The sequence below is a fragment of the Poromitra crassiceps genome, assembly GCF_964638095.1.
Source record: "Poromitra crassiceps genome assembly, chromosome: 11".
Taxonomy (NCBI): domain Eukaryota; kingdom Metazoa; phylum Chordata; class Actinopteri; order Beryciformes; family Melamphaidae; genus Poromitra; species Poromitra crassiceps.
This window is the reverse complement of record NC_139643.1, coordinates 18670424-18688400: the sequence shown is the minus strand read 5'-3', so window position 1 is coordinate 18688400 and position 17977 is coordinate 18670424. Positions and strand designations below refer to the sequence as shown.

General features: G+C 45.0%; 1 protein-coding gene across 1 annotated transcript in view; it reads right to left on the bottom strand.

Annotated features, from left to right (window-relative positions):
* The window catches only part of LOC310784675 (zinc fingers and homeoboxes protein 1-like), a 36588-nt gene that overhangs the window by 1382 nt on the left and 17229 nt on the right, over positions 1 to 17977 (bottom strand). The window contains exons 8-13 of the mRNA XM_083645700.1: positions 17420 to 17827; positions 15551 to 15671; positions 15095 to 15363; positions 11493 to 11624; positions 8553 to 8759; positions 6936 to 7162 (exon numbers count right to left, since the gene is read on the bottom strand). Of these exons, the coding sequence (XP_083501826.1) occupies positions 6944 to 7162; positions 8553 to 8759; positions 11493 to 11624; positions 15095 to 15363; positions 15551 to 15671; positions 17420 to 17827 (1356 nt within the window). The 3' untranslated portion in view covers positions 6936 to 6943. The remainder of the gene's footprint in view (positions 1 to 6935; positions 7163 to 8552; positions 8760 to 11492; positions 11625 to 15094; positions 15364 to 15550; positions 15672 to 17419; positions 17828 to 17977) is intronic.

The window sequence follows — 17977 nt, the reverse complement described above, 5'->3', positions numbered from 1 at the left end:
AATCAGGGAAAGGGGGTACTGAAGCCAAAACAGTTTGAGAACCACTGTACTAGTCCATACGATGCGCGCACCTAGGGATTAAACGCTGGTTTAATGATAAGCCGTGGTAAAATTCGTGAAAGTATTACCGTTTCACTGAAGTAATTTGCCACAGACAGGTTTTGCTACATCGAGAGAGGAACTTCAATGTTTAACCCAAAGAGGGAGACTGCTTTGTGACCGCGGGAATAACCACAACCCAGGAAGACTCGTCGACATTACACCCACCAGGTGCACACCCACCAGGTGCAACCCACCAGGTGCACACCCACCAGTGCACACCCACCAGGTGCACACCCACCAGGTGCAACCCACCAGGTGCACACCCACCAGGTGCACACCCACCAGGATAGGTCGACTCGTCGTCATGTGGTTTGAGACGCGCTGCCCCAGGCAGCAGCTTGTGTCTTTCTCACTCATTTCTATACATTTACCTTTTCTACATTTATTTGCTAATCAAAGTAGATTATTTATTATTACATGATGCAGGGAGAGAGACAGGAAGTATGACCTACATGATGCAGGGAGAGAGACAGGAAGTATGACCTACATGATGTAGGGAGAGAGACAGGAAGTATGACCTACATGATGCAGAGAGAGAGACAGGAAGTATGACCTACATGATGCAGGGAGACAGGAAGTATGACCTACATGATGCAGGGAGAGAGACAGGAAGTATGACCTACATGATGCAGAGAGAGACAGGAAGTATGACCTACATGATGCAGAGAGAGACAGGAAGTATGACCTACATGATGCAGAGAGAGACAGGAAGTATGACCTACATGATGCAGGGAGAGACAGGAAGTATGACCTACATGATGCAGGGAGAGACAGGAAGTATGACCTACATGATGCAGAGAGAGACAGGAAGTATGACCTACATGATGCAGGGAGAGAGACAGGAAGTATGACCTACATGATGCAGGGAGAGAGACAGGAAGTATGACCTACATGATGCAGAGAGAGAGACAGGAAGTATGACCTACATGATGCAGAGAGAGAGACAGGAAGTATGACCTACATGATGCAGAGAGAGAGACAGGAAGTATGACCTACATGATGCAGGGAGAGAGACAGGAAGTATGACCTACATGATGCAGAGAGAGACAGGAAGTATGACCTACATGATGCAGAGAGAGACAGGAAGTATGACCTACATGATGCAGAGAGAGACAGGAAGTATGACCTACATGATGCAGAGAGAGAGACAGGAAGTATGACCTACATGATGCAGAGAGAGAGACAGGAAGTATGACCTACATGATGCAGAGAGAGAGACAGGAAGTATGACCTACATGATGCAGAGAGAGAGACAGGAAGTATGACCTACATGATGCAGGGAGAGAGACAGGAAGTATGACCTACATGATGCAGAGAGAGAGACAGGAAGTATGACCTACATGATGCAGGGAGAGAGACAGGAAGTATGACCTACATGATGCAGAGAGAGACAGGAAGTATGACCTACATGATGCAGGGAGAGAGACAGGAAGTATGACCTACATGATGCAGAGAGAGACAGGAAGTATGACCTACATGATGCAGGGAGAGAGACAGGAAGTATGACCTACATGATGCAGAGAGAGAGACAGGAAGTATGACCTACATGATGCAGAGAGAGAGACAGGAAGTATGACCTACATGATGCAGGCAGAGAGACAGGAAGTATGACCTACATGATGCAGGGAGAGAGACAGGAAGTATGACCTACATGATGCAGAGAGAGACAGGAAGTATGACCTACATGATGCAGAGAGAGAGACAGGAAGTATGACCTACATGATGCAGAGAGAGAGACAGGAAGTATGACCTACATGATGCAGAGAGAGAGACAGGAAGTATGACCTACATGATGCAGGGAGAGAGACAGGAAGTATGACCTACATGATGCAGAGAGAGACAGGAAGTATGACCTACATGATGCAGGGAGAGAGACAGGAAGTATGACCTACATGATGCAGGGAGAGAGACAGGAAGTATGACCTACATGATGCAGAGAGAGACAGGAAGTATGACCTACATGATGCAGGGAGAGAGACAGGAAGTATGACCTACATGATGCAGGGAGAGACAGGAAGTATGACCTACATGATGCAGGGAGAGAGACAGGAAGTATGACCTACATGATGCAGAGAGAGAGACAGGAAGTATGACCTACATGATGCAGAGAGAGACAGGAAGTATGACCTACATGATGCAGAGAGAGAGACAGGAAGTATGACCTACATGATGCAGAGAGAGACAGGAAGTATGACCTACATGATGCAGGGAGAGAGACAGGAAGTATGACCTACATGATGCAGAGAGACAGGAAGTATGACCTACATGATGCAGAGAGAGAGACAGGAAGTATGACCTACATGATGCAGAGAGAGACAGGAAGTATGACCTACATGATGCAGAGAGAGAGACAGGAAGTATGACCTACATGATGCAGGGAGACAGGAAGTATGACCTACATGATGCAGAGAGAGACAGGAAGTATGACCTACATGATGCAGAGAGAGAGACAGGAAGTATGACCTACATGATGCAGAGAGAGAGACAGGAAGTATGACCTACATGATGCAGAGAGAGACAGGAAGTATGACCTACATGATGCAGAGAGAGAGACAGGAAGTATGACCTACATGATGCAGGGAGAGAGACAGGAAGTATGACCTACATGATGCAGAGAGAGACAGGAAGTATGACCTACATGATGCAGAGAGAGAGACAGGAAGTATGACCTACATGATGCAGAGAGAGACAGGAAGTATGACCTACATGATGCAGGGAGAGAGACAGGAAGTATGACCTACATGATGCAGAGAGAGACAGGAAGTATGACCTACATGATGCAGAGAGAGAGACAGGAAGTATGACCTACATGATGCAGAGAGAGAGACAGGAAGTATGACCTACATGATGCAGGGAGACAGGAAGTATGACCTACATGATGCAGAGAGAGACAGGAAGTATGACCTACATGATGCAGAGAGAGAGACAGGAAGTATGACCTACATGATGCAGAGAGAGAGACAGGAAGTATGACCTACATGATGCAGAGAGAGACAGGAAGTATGACCTACATGATGCAGAGAGAGAGACAGGAAGTATGACCTACATGATGCAGGGAGAGAGACAGGAAGTATGACCTACATGATGCAGAGAGAGACAGGAAGTATGACCTACATGATGCAGAGAGAGAGACAGGAAGTATGACCTACATGATGCAGAGAGAGACAGGAAGTATGACCTACATGATGCAGGGAGAGAGACAGGAAGTATGACCTACATGATGCAGAGAGAGACAGGAAGTATGACCTACATGATGCAGAGAGAGAGACAGGAAGTATGACCTACATGATGCAGAGAGAGAGACAGGAAGTATGACCTACATGATGCAGAGAGAGAGACAGGAAGTATGACCTACATGATGCAGGGAGAGAGACAGGAAGTATGACCTACATGATGCAGGGAGAGAGACAGGAAGTATGACCTACATGATGCAGAGAGAGACAGGAAGTATGACCTACATGATGCAGGGAGAGAGACAGGAAGTATGACCTACATGATGCAGGGAGAGACAGGAAGTATGACCTACATGATGCAGGGAGAGAGACAGGAAGTATGACCTACATGATGCAGAGAGAGAGACAGGAAGTATGACCTACATGATGCAGAGAGAGACAGGAAGTATGACCTACATGATGCAGAGAGAGAGACAGGAAGTATGACCTACATGATGCAGAGAGAGACAGGAAGTATGACCTACATGATGCAGGGAGAGAGACAGGAAGTATGACCTACATGATGCAGAGAGAGAGACAGGAAGTATGACCTACATGATGCAGAGAGAGAGACAGGAAGTATGACCTACATGATGCAGAGAGAGAGACAGGAAGTATGACCTACATGATGCAGAGAGAGAGACAGGAAGTATGACCTACATGATGCAGGGAGAGAGACAGGAAGTATGACCTACATGATGCAGAGAGAGACAGGAAGTATGACCTACATGATGCAGGGAGAGAGACAGGAAGTATGACCTACATGATGCAGGGAGAGACAGGAAGTATGACCTACATGATGCAGAGAGAGAGACAGGAAGTATGACCTACATGATGCAGAGAGAGAGACAGGAAGTATGACCTACATGATGCAGAGAGAGAGACAGGAAGTATGACCTACATGATGCAGAGAGAGAGACAGGAAGTATGACCTACATGATGCAGGGAGACAGGAAGTATGACCTACATGATGCAGGGAGAGAGACAGGAAGTATGACCTACATGATGCAGAGAGAGACAGGAAGTATGACCTACATGATGCAGGGAGAGAGACAGGTGAGTATACACATTTAGAGACAAAGGGGTATACCTGGAGTGTATTGATATATTGTATTGTAAAAGAGCAGCCGATGCTTCTGATCTATTCAAGAATGTTGCCAAGCTGACAAACTTTTTTGCATGATGAGAATACTGCAAAGATTAGAGGCAAATGTACTTGCCCATGCAATATTTCCGTAGTATCCATACAAGAGATAGTGGTAAATTAAGTAAGGGTTAATGCACGACGAGGTGCCCATTATCACTTTTTAAGGGACGATGTGAGAAGCGGCGCCTCGGACCGGTTGCTTCCGCGAAGTCCCTTAAAAAGTGATAATGGACACTTCGAAATGCATTAAGCCGCTTAAACCATGGTCACTTGCCAACAAAACAAGACAATTGATTTATATTTTCATGTGTTTTGCAATCAAAATTTCGTTTTTATAACCTTGGAGATGATTTAAGAACCGCAGAGAAAATAGTCCCCTCGCTCAGACCGCAACATGGCACATGATGCTCACACGTGTTCAGAGGGCAGTTTTGTTACAGTCTGCGCAGCTCGCCCCCGTTCAGCTTGCAGAGGCACGCTGGCTTAATGGCTCAGAGCCGGCTTCTGTCAGGGGAGGGAAATCTCCAAAACGAAAATCTAAATTGTAAATAAGAGTTATTTTTGATAAACTGAGCTAGGGATGCACGATATATCGGCAATCATATCGGTATCGGCCGATGTTAGTCATTTTTTAACATATCGGTCATATCGGTATCGGTCAGATGTTGCAATGTTAATATCGGTTATCATTATCAGCCAAATTCTTCACATTGATACGAAATACTGCAGTAAATCTATGATTTATGGGCTTTGCAAATAAAGAAATGCATAACTTTTTCAAATTCAGTGTTAACATGTGTTTTTCAGTATGTACAAAATGTGATGATCATAAAAATGTGGTTTTATACAGATCATATCGACACCGGTAAATATCGGTTATCGGCCATAACAGCAATGTTAATATCGGTTATCGGCATCGGCCAAAATTTTCATATCGGTGCATCCCTAAACTGAGCACACAGGGGTGATTTAAATACTTACTTTGACCGACTCATTTTTTTCTCAACTTACAAAAGTGCCATATTAACCCTTAACTCATTGAATGCCATGGACGGACATGTTCGTCATTTCAAGTAGTGACGTAGAGTGCCAAGGACGGACATGTTCGTCAATTGCGTTTTTTGACGGTGGGGCGTCGATCAAAGCCTTCTGCCTCTCCTGTACAAATATTATAGCTATTGGAGGTCTATAACCTATTTTACAGAACCCTTAGGTGGCGACAGTGCTCTCCACATAACAGAAAGGCAAGGAAAAAACAAAGAAGAAGTCGTTATGGAAACGGAAATCGCATCGCATCCGTATGCATCGATATGCTGAAGCACGTTACTGCAGCTGTGCCTGCAGCAGCCAATCTGCTCCCACAATTGAGCCGCTCCGTGTCGGTTGCGACAGCACGACAGCACATCCACACCGTGGAGTTGTTATTCTCAACTGGAAGCATCGTTGCCGGTGACAAACACACGCGGAACGCTGTAAAAAAGCTGGATGTCGCGGGTGGCACAGCAAACTCAGCAGAGAGCCACCACAGACAGGAGGAGGAGTGTGCAGTTGAGGCGAGGCGGGGCGGGGCAGGGGGGGGGCACGCAGAGCAGCACGCAACACCCAGACAGACCCAGGCAGCAGGACAGGATTGACAAACGCAAGCCAGAATATCCGATGCCCACCAGCAGCAAGCTTCAGAGTCAGTGATGTGCTTGAAATGTTTAATTTCACAAAAGGCCAATTATCTCAGCTTCTAGAAAAAAATTGATGTTTTTGGATGAATCAAGCTATTTTCTCCGGCTCATAACTAAAGAACGGAAAATGGGATCAATATACTTTTTTTTGCAGATGATAGAATAGAGTCTCATCGTTCTTTGTGCGTGTTCAGTGTTTACATAGTAATATCACACAATATTCTGTGGGCCTCGAGAAATCACTGAAAACGCTCTGAAACTCTGGCACTGGGAGCGTCCGTTCTCCAAAAGTGGCTGGCATTCAATGAGTTAACGGGGGTATAGAGCACAAACTGCTCTCTTGATAACACTGTTGAAACTATGTTGCATTGATATGAATGGTGAACCGACCATTTGGCTGAACGACTTTACCAACTGTACATTATCACTTTTTAATGGACACTCTGCCGCCAATCAGAATCGAGTATTCACCCAGACCATGGTATAAGGTGTAATAAAGGGTCAGTCGACATGAGTGATTAAAACCAGATTACTTTCCAGGTGATGCCAATTGACTTAATGCCTCCGGCCTGGCTATCGCCGGCGGAGGCATAAATATACAAATAGACGTTTCGAGAGTTTAGCCACTGGCTCCCAGTTAGTGCGCGACAGGACAGGAGTTGCAGTGAGAACGGCATGATATGGGGGGGGGGGGGGGGGGGGGGATTGTCACTGGACAAGTTCGTCATAGTGTTAGTAAGGCACATATTGATGAATGAGACCCCAGAGCTGTTCCTAGGGGCTTGGTTTGACTCCCACCTGGCTGCTCATGTCTGCTCCTCGGCCTGAGGCTGTGATTGGCTGACACCTTGAGGTTCTTCTTCTATCGCTTCTTCTTCTTCTTCTTCGTCCTCCTCCTGGTCGTCGTCGGTTGGCTCCTCCCCCTCCCCCTGCTCCTTCACCTCCATCTCTCCCTCGCTCTCCGCCCGCTCCTCTTCCTCCTCCTCCTCTTCCTCTTCCACCACCTCCTCCTCCTCCTCCTCCTCCTCCCAGGAGTCACGAATCAATGTCTGGAAAAAAGTATGGAATGTTTTAATTGAAAATGTGTAGGAATGTGTAAGGATAATATTAGGGCTGCAACCAGGGTTGTGCGATGTCAACCAAATAGCCATCGTGATGGTTCCACAGTGAAACATCGTGATGGATGATGGCATCGTCATTGATGGGGGGGAGATTAATTCATGATTTATGAAGCCTGCTGTTTGGCTCCGCCGCTGCAATGCACGTTAACAGCAGGACAGCTGAGCTCTACATGAGACCGACAGGCAGGCTACTACTGCACAGAGCCAGGTGACTCACTGAAGCAGCAGCAGCAGCTACTGCTGTAACAGCAGTAGCTGCTGCTGCTGCTGCTGTATTTCTCTCTCAACTCTCTCTCATTAGGTTCAAAAGCCCATGCAAATCTAACGTTATATCTGCCAGTAATTCTGTCAGTTTTCTGCCAGCTAGTTAAATTCAACACACACACACGTTGTTGGTCAGGATCTGTAAAGTTGTTTTGCGCCGTTCAATATTGCTGGTAGTGAGTGCTGTATTGCATGTAATGGAGGGACTTCAACTTTCCCTTTGGAAACAGGCGAGTTAAATTCACAGTTGAAGTCTTGTACTCACTTTGGGTTGAAAACAGGAAAGAACGTGAAGTTTCTTCTTTGTCTTCAAAGTTTTCACAACAAAACAACTGACTTCTCACGCACGGGCGACATAAACAAGCGCACCCAGTTCAGACTTCAGAGAAGCAGTAGAGCGGAGGAGGAGGACTGGGTGCGCTCGTTTAATGCCGCCGGCGCGTCCCCCACACGTCACGGTAAGTGGACTTGTTCTTTTTTATTATTAAAACGGCCAAATTTGAATTCGAACAGATAATTAATTACGATGATCCGATGTAGAAGGCTCAGAGGTCGATGGGGGGTCGGCCCATCACGATGGTCGATGCCATCGTCCATCGTGCCAACCCTAGCTGCAGCTAACAATTGTTTTCATTATTGATTCATCTGTCGATTATTATCGATTAATCAATCAGTTGTTTGGTCTATAAAATGTCCGAATATTGTTGTTCAGTGTTTTCCAAAGCCCAAGATATAGCCCAAATATCTTGTTTTGTCCACAACCCAAAGATATTCAGTTTACTGTCATAGAGGAGCAAAGAAACCAGAAAATATTCAGATTTTAGAAGCTGGAATCAGATAATTTTTACCTTTCTTTTTTACTTTTACTGAAAATGGTTAATCGATTATCAAAATAGTTGTCGATTAATTTTCTGTCGATCGACTAATCGATTAATCATTGCAGCTCTAGATGATATAAATAAATGTGTGTATCGGACCTGAACCATTCCAGACCTGGAAATGATCAATCCTTTTCAATCGTTTTCCAGACCTGCGTAGGAAGCCTGTCGTCTGCTTCTCCCTCCTCGTCACTGAACAGCGCTTTGCCCTCCTCTGCCCGCCGGGCCGTTTCAGAGAACCAGTCTCGGACGCTCTGGTAGCTCATGCTGGACTTGGCCACCAGTTCGTCCAGGTCCTTCTCGCTCAGGGCGCGGTGCTTCAGGTAGTGGTCCTTCAGAAACAACTTGCCGCTCTTCACCTGGACACACAGACACAACAGGTCCCGGCATGGAAACAGTTTAATTAATCTTCTCTAGCACAGACTGTGCACAGACACAAACGATTTAATATACTTTACTGGGAAATAACTGTGCAATCCCTGACTCAAAGCCTCATCACATTGAACCGCATATAGCTGTGCAATATCTGGAAACATATCTGTATAAGCCTTTGTTTACAATCCTGTGTGGCACATTTATTTATAGATATACTGTACATGTACATTATTTTATATATACGTATTTCAAATTGTCAAAGTGAGTATGGTACTCACTTTGACAAAATAGACACTTTACACTACACTTGTTGTACTGTAGTTACTGTAAATCTTTGCAAATGTTTAAATGTACCCGTGCCTCGTCTGTTTTCACTTGTGTGTGAATACCTTTTCTGTGAGTATTTTGAGAGCTAAGCAAAGCGGAGTCAGATTCCTTGTATGGGTACATACTTGGCCAATAAAGCGGATTCTGATTCTGACGTCACTCACTGGCTTATGGACTTCAGTTTTGAAGCCTCCAGTTTGGCATTCAGAAAAAAAAACTTTAAAAACAAGCAAACAAACAGATGAGTTATATAACTATGACTATTCTGTTCATAACTATGACTGGTCTGATCACAACTATGACTGTTCTGATCATAACTATGACTATTCTGATCATAACTATGACTGTTCTGATCATAACTATGACTGTTCTGATCATAACTATGACTGTTCTGATCATAGTTTCTCTTTTTTCTTTCTACCTACAATACAGACACAGTCATGGAGTTCTGGAAAAAAATAATATCTAGCAATTAAGCTGTGCTCAGATTTGGGACACAATCATCAGGTTGGGGTGCGTGGCTCGAATGTGGGCAAAATCAGGGGGTCCTCCTTGACATGAAAAAGGTTGTTCCATTTCATTCAGTTCTATGCTTGTTGATCAGTTAGATCTAGTTCAGCTCATTCTCTGTTCAATGATTGTTGATCAGTTAGATCTAGTTCAGCTCATTCTGTGTAGTCCTTGAGTCATGCTATGATAAAGAGCTGTATACTGCCCTGCAAAGCTAAAAGGGGGTAACTCGCCAGAGTGTAGAACTGAGAAAAATGACTTTAAAGTTTTGTTGTTGTCCAGCCAAATGTATTGTAGGAAGAAAACTGGACATGTGTTAATTATTTGTTTATTTAATGTAGTTATTTATCTACATAATTTTTTTTAGCTCAAACTTGACCTTTGACCCTTATTTGGAAGTTACCTTACTCTGGCTTTGCATTGTCTGCAAAATAATAAGGGGTGATGCCAAGCAAAAAGACAGTAACTTCAATTTGATCCTTCACTTGGTTGCTTATCACTATATCAAACCAGTATATATGATAATAATGATAACATAGACATGAAGTCTCATGTTCATGGCACAATTACGCTTAATATAATATACGTATAAATATAATATAACTAGATTATCAGGCCGCTACACATCCTTCAAGCCTAGTTTGGTGGGACTCTTGTTGGCCCGTTGTGTGTCTGTGTGTTGGCGCCTTGGGGGTTAATGTCGTATGAGCTGGCTCCTCGGGGGTTGATGTCGTATGAGCTGGCACATCTGGGGTTAATTTCATATGAGCGGCACCTTGGGGGTTAATGTTGTATGAGCTGGTACCTCAGGTGTTAATGTCATATGAGCTGGCGCCTCGGGGGTTAATGTTGTATGAGCTGGTACCTCAGTGGTTAATGTCATATGAGCTGGCACCTCTGGGGTTAATTTCATATGAGCGACGCCTCTGGGGTTAATGTCATATGAGCTGGCACCTCCGGGGTTAATTTCATATGAGCGGTGCCTCTGGGGTTAATGTGGTATGAGCTGGCGCCTCGGGGGTTAATGTCGTATAAGCTGGCACCTCCGGGGGTTAATTTCATATGCGCGGTGCCTTGGGGTTAATGTGGTATGAGCTGGCGCCTCGGGGGTTAATGTCATATGAGCTGGCGCCTCAGGAGTTAATGTTGTACGAGCTGTCACCACAGGGGTTAAATTTGTATGAGCTGGCGCCTCGGGGGTTAATGTCGTATGAGCTGGCGCCTCGGGGGTTAATGTCATTTTTGGCGTGTCTGTGGATAATGTTGTACGAGCTGGAGCCTCGGGGGTAAATGTGGTATGAGCTGGGGCCTCGGGGGTTAATGTCATATGAGGTGCCTCGCGGGTTAATGTATAAGGGTTAGGGGGTTAATGCCACAATCATGACATTAGGCCTGCCCAGTAATGTAACTCATACCTCAACTCAACCTGAGCATTCTGGTGAGTTACCCCCTTTTTGCGTTGCAGGGCAGAGCATTCAGAGTGCAGTCAAACCAAACCAAACAACCATAACTGATGTTACCTCAGTCTTGCTTGGCTTTCCTAGGGCTTTTGGAAGTTACTGTAAATATGTAAATATGTGTATGGAAGTTACTGTAAATAATAATATATTCTCCAAAAAACAACACAATTGACTCAAGATATTTTTCCACATGATAAAGCAGATCTTCAATGTTCCAAAAATGACAAAAACTCATTTTTGACAAAAATTGAGTTACCCCTTTTAGCTTTGCAGGGCAGTATATATATATATATATATATATATACACTTTGTGCATCTTATTGTTAGGAGGGTGGTCCTCACTGTTTCAGCCACTACACTAAAAGTGAAACATGCCCAATCTGCCCAGCAGCAGGTTGTGGTGGAGACACAGGTGCAGACCTTGATGGCAGCGGCGCCCCCCTGTGGCGAGCGTTTCTGTTGGTACGGCCGGCGCGTCCTCCTGGACCAGCCCCGGAAACGCTTCCTTGACTTCTTCTGGACCTTGGCTCCGCCATTCAGCGCCTCGTCCACCTGGGGGCATCAGTCAGGGCAGTCTTTATACAGTGTGTTCACACAGTACATATCATGATACTTTCTCTATCGATACACTGGAGCCAAATACCGATATTTATTTTGATTTACATGAAACAAGTAAGCACTGAAATGTGTCCAGGTTTACATAAAACAAGTTGGTTATATGTTTGTTAAGCACTAAATGTTTTTTTCTTCTTCTGTAAACTTAATTTGCACATATTGAAAAGATTTTAATGAGGCATAGTTCTAGTCTTTATTTATTATTGTTTTACATTCTGTGAAACTGACACCACAATACAGTGAATAAATACATCATTCCTGCTTTTTGCCTTTATGGGTATTTTTTCTTCTTCAGTTACACAGATATCTGTGGCGTAGATAAACTGTCTTGCAATGAATGGAGTAGCGCAGATTCTCTGTATTGTGACACCATTATTATCATGGGCAACGCACGGTGATAGTATCGTGACTGAGTTACTCTTCCCAGCCTGAGCTACTTTCAGAAACTACTACTGGTGGTGCTGCCACCTACTGGAAAGAAGAAGAAGAAGACTGCATAGTACTTTTCTCAAAAACAGGGTGATACACAGGAAAGTTCTGCAAGTTGGATCATTTTATGATGTGATTATAATCAGTCCCTCCAGGATTTACCAGTTTTTGTGTGTGTGTGATTGATTTTCTATGTTGTATGTATATTTTCTATGATATTTTTTGCTGTAAAATTGCAGGAACTCGCAAAAAATTGCAAGTTGAGGGGGAAAACGATTCCCCCCCCCCACCTAACTACTACCCAATGCCATTTCCCTCCCCCAACAAAATTGCAATGCAATTTGTGAAGTTTTGTGACCCCCCCCCCCCCAGTAAAACTGCGAGAAGTGGCAAAAAAAAAACGCAAGTTGAGGAACCCGTTTTGCTGATTTTGTGGAGGAATCGCGGGAATTTTTACAAATTCTAAGCCCCCGCAAATATTGCGGAGATTGCTTGAATTTGCATTAATTATTGCCATCGTAAAATCACAATTTCCTGGAGTGACTGTAGAATGAGCTCAGATGCCGTTTGAGTCTAGGGCTGTCACGATTCCTCGAGTACCTCGAATAACTCGAGTAATTAAAATGATCGAGGCCAAAGTGATTCGCCTCGACACGCATCTGAGTAATAGAAGAGAGTGGGTAAAATAGAAATTCCGACGGAACCTTAAGGCAACACGTGAGAGCGCGTTACGTCAGTCCGTCACTCTACCTGAAACATCAACAAACGGGACCACCCGAAAATGTGGCTACACTTTCCCAAGATAGACTCAGACAACACTGGTTGCAACATTTGTGATGTGAATTGCAAAGCTGGCCAGGGAAACACCTCAAACTTGAGGAAGCATGGTCAAACACAAGATATATTTACAGTAGCTAAATGCTGAAGACTGTAACGTATTACTAGATAGGCTGAGGGTGAATGAAGCAGGCAGCGCACCGCAGCACGTTAGCAGCACCTCCTCAGCTGTAGTTGAGAGGCATCGACTACAACATCAGGTAACGTTATTTAATTAGCTAGCGTTAGCTGGATAAGTTGTTTCACTGCCGTTGTAGTTGTTAGATAACGGGGCTTTTCACTGTCTTCACAACGACTGCAAAACAGAGATCGCTAACGTTAGCGTTAACGCTAACGTTGCTGCAGTAATTGTCAAGGGTTCAACAGAACGTATTTCCTCAGCCTGTATAGTAGCTATCAACATGAAATAAAAAGCATTTGACAGCTTAAACCCGTGGCTTTTTATTTGGAAGGGTTACATTTGCCGTAATCTTTATTAACATTTCTTAACACATTCACTGCCAGCCGTTTTTTTTTTACTGTAGGTAGGTTCTGCCAGAGTTTTTTTTTTGAGGATTCTGGCTCATCTTTCAAGACCCGAGGATTCTTTTCTGCTAAGATTTTGTGAACACACAATATCTCAAAAGAACTAATATAATGTGTGCTTTCTCTGTCTAAAAGAGTTAGTTTGTAGAGTTAGTAGTTATGTAAGCATTAGCAGTTGAATACAGCATGGTTTCAGCGTCAGAAAAATTATTCTGAGATAAACGGCTTTTTGTGAAATTCGATAGAACAGTCACTTTAACCATTCATTTTTGGCATCAGTAAGATGTCAGACATCTAAACAATAGTTTTGAACAGTAATTTCCTCCATAACAGCAGGAAACCCCCCTCTGCTTCCAACTCCTCCCTCCGTGTGTGTTCTCCTCCTGCCTCCCTGGCTCTGCAGCGGGCGTGTCACAACGAAGTTGCTGCTGCTGCTGTGCCTGTCTGCACGGCCGCTCTTTGAGGAAGTCTGGGTGGACTCGCGCGTTTCTTGGAGTTTTGGTTGAGAGCTTTGATGAAGCTTTTGCGATTCTGGTCATATTTATGCTGCGTGTTTCAAAGTGTGTTCCACCCGTAATCTATTATGCAAATTTGCAATCCCGCACCGCCAGCAATCAGCGCGAAAACGAAAGCGTTTTCGCCAATCCATTTTCATGAGAATGGCTTTTCTCACACTGCTTTTTGCTTGCCTTCCTCTAGTTTGGAGGGCACTGTCGCCACTTAGTGGGTCGGTGGAATGGGTTGTAAACGTTCGGTGGCTCCAATAATTATATAAGAGATGTAAAAGGGTTAGATGCACATCCCACGGTCAAAAAAAAAAAAAACATTTTTTTGACGGAGTAATACGTCATTGGCAGTGAACCGTTGGATTTTTTTTTGACGGAGTAATACGTCGTTGGCAGTGAACGTGTTAAAATGCATTAGAATATTTTTATTTTTAGGGGTTAAAGATCTTTTTTTTTTAATTAACATTAGAGCAAATATAATACGAAAAGCCAAAGGGTTAAGCTCTCAAATGCTTTTTATTTTATGTTTCTATGTACTACAGAGCCTGAGATATTAAGGCTTTAGTGAATACCGACCGCTCTCTCTGAGAAGTTTGGACCGTTTTCTGTGAGAAATACAAAGCTCAACCTAACATTAACGTTAGCGGCTAATTTAACAGCGTTTTGTGTGTGTGTGTGTGTTGTTGGTGTGTGAGAGAGAAAGAGAGAGTGAGTGTGTGTGAGAGAGAAAGAGTGTGTGTGTCATGCAGCTGTAAGGTAAATGAAGGATGTAAACCAGCTAGTAAGCCATTCATTCATATTATTTAAGGGTTGCTGTACACTGGAAGAACTCAAACGTCAGGTTGAAAAGATGAATGTGCCACTGCCAGTTCTATGCAATTTAAAAATAAAAATGTTGTTTTTTCTAAGAAAGAAACTAATGTAGTTGTTTATTTGAAGAGATTTATCTTATTTTTTGGTGTATATTTACGATAAGCCTTTGAAAACACAAAAAAGGGTTCTTATCCGATTACTCGATTAATCGATGGATTATTCGGTAGAATACTCGATTACTAAAATAATCGATAGTTGCAGCACTATTTGAGTCTAAATTAAGCAAAGCGTGGTCACCTTTCCGCTCTGGTAGAGGTAGTACCACTTCAGGTTGCTGTTCTTGCAGGCGTAGCGCGTGTCTCCGAACCAGTTGACGATGTAGGTGCGCGGCAGGCCGCTCTCCTCCGCCATCTTTTCGTACTCCTCGGACGTGGGCCACTGCGTGCGGACGAAGGCAGTCTTCAGGATGTGCAGCTGCTCTGGTGTTTTCTTCAAAAGCTTCCTGGAGCCGTAGGGCGTGGCCTGCCGCTCCTGGCCCGATCCGATGGCCTTGTCCCCATCGTCCTCTTTTAGGGGGGGGGGGGGGGGGGGGGGGGGGGGGAGATTGATTTGATCATCTTTATTTCGAACATGTAAAAGCAGTTTAAAACAAAAACTAAATGAAAGCAAAAAGAATCGCAATACATATTGAATCTGCACCCAGGTATGGTGATAGTATGGAATGGGGAGATAAGCGTATCGTCCCGGCCCTACCGTCTTTGGGCTCAGGGGGCATTTTGCGTCTCTCGGTGAACCAGGCGTCCACCTCGCGCCGCGTCAGCTTGGTCTCCGCCCGCAGCCGGCTCAGCTCCTCGTCCGAGGGCGTGTCGGACACCTGGAGTAGGAGATAGGAGGAGGTTAAGGTTAGAGGTAGTTCAGGTTAAGCTTAGATCAGGGGTTTTCAAACTTTTTCACGTCATGGACCCTAAACTGAGACAAATTAGACCATATATTTTGTCCCAGGCTCCCCCATCTGATCAGTTTTTTGCTTTTACAGTAGATATGTTTAATTAGAGAAAGTGTATGAAACCCATGACCAAAACAGTCATACATTCTGTCATTGTGTTACTAAAATCAATTATTCCCCCTTTTTGCTGGGGACCCCCTGGAACCCCCTCAAGGACACGTTACTATGGATCCTACTGGCCGTGGGGGCAGAACACGCCAGGCCCCGCCTACACAGCATTCAAGCGCCGGGATTGGCCTGGAGCGATCCAATACGCCCCAGTCACATTTTTGACAGCTCAGGGTGTTCACACTAACCTCGTGTCACCAGACCCTCTCTTAAAGGAGAAGGCTCACACATAGGGCCCTTCATAGGTTGAGGCGATGTCTCGTCACAGGGTTAGCTGGCTCAGCCTGGCTGGGGGCGTGGTCAGGGTGGGGTAAATCCCCCGTTCTATCCATTCAGCAAAGTTAGAATGTAGCTGCTAGCCCAGCCCAGGCAGACAAGATCGAGGATTTAACCACTGCAGTAAACGCACATCTGAACAGACGTCTTGTGTTCTGCTCTAGAATCCCCAAACCTGTAGTTTAGAGCCGCAGCACCTTCCTTTGGTGAGTCAGCCCATTGAGATATATGGGCGGTTTTACCCCACTCACGCGCCAGCCGTATAACATTTTGTGGGCGTTCCCACACATGCTGACTGTCTCGATAGGAAAGAGTTTGGGCACCTTGGAACCTAAACCATGCAACCGATATTACAACACAAACGTTAACGCAAGCGGTTATAAATAAATTGTAATAGAAACGTCATTGTTTCTGTTGCCTTGATCAGATTTGTGCCGTGATCCCCACACCCCTGTAGTCAAACATGAGTGGAATTAACGCCTGTGCATTTGCACTGGCATCTGATGGGCAAACTCAAGATATTTTACTCTTGTTGGGGGTGATGCAGGGCAACCTCATCTCATTTGGCTCACAGGGGTTTTGTTTGAGTCTTGCAATCAAGTCAGATTTTCTGAAGAGAAAGTTCATATATTTTAGACATAGCTGCTATTCATAGTAATGTGATTCCATTGCAGACATGCATCTGCATAGGCAAATTTGAGGAGATGATGCCTGCTGGTTACCTCTTCCCATTTTTCTCAATTGTCTGAGGATAAACATAAAAGTTTAGACAATAATCTGCAACAGGTTGGCTTAATGAAAATAACAGGTAACTTAACGTTATACAGTATGACATGACACGTCCACCACTACCTTGCCTCAAATAGGCAATATCAGACTGAGGCGAGATGAAAATACCTGGTGCGCTACTCAAAACAGTCTGCATGGGCGCCACCTGCCTGGCCAATCCTGATGCTTGAATGCTGCGTTCTGCCCCCAAGGCCAGTGGGATCCATAGCAATGCCTCAAGAACCCCTGGAGGTCCGCGGACCCCACTGAACCACTAGGTCAGACTGTGTTTTCTTGTCTCTCCTCCCTCCCTCTCCTCTCTTCTCTCTCTCCTCCTCCCTTGCTATGCTTGTTTTCTCATTAGCTTCACACAAGTTGTTCAATCCTGTTCAGCTAGACACATCCTCTGTAAAGTCCTCTCAGACATGCTTTTGAATCAGGGCTAATATACAGATCATCTTGACCTGGAAGCTGGCCTCCAGGACGAGGAGCTGCTCCGGCGTCTTCTCCTTGAACTTCTGTGGCGTGAAGTCGGGGAAGGCGTGGCGGAACTTGACCCGCGGGTCGCTGGAGGACGACGAGGAGCCCGGCGTGTGAGCGGAGGTGGGCGAGGAGTCGCTGGCGTCGTCACTGGAGTCGATGATGATGGTGGTGGCGGTCGCGTTGTGACCGCTGCTGTGGCCGTCGTTAAAATGGCCGCTGCCGATTGTGCCCGCTCCGGACGGCGCGGCGCTGCCCGGCGGCGAGGCGTCACTCAGCGGCACGCCGTGGTGATCTTTGGAGTTCCTCTGGTTGTAGCGCGTGTCGCTGAACCACTTCTTTATTGCTCGCTTGGTGAGGTTGGTGACCCGCATCAGCCGTGAAATCTCCGCCTCGTTGTAGGGGTGGACAATAAATCAATATTAATTTATATCAAATATGCCCCAATAACAATGATATATTTTTTAATACATTTTCAATAGACATTATTCACAGCATTAATAACTGGCTCTGTGCAGCGCACTTTGATTACAGGGTTCAGA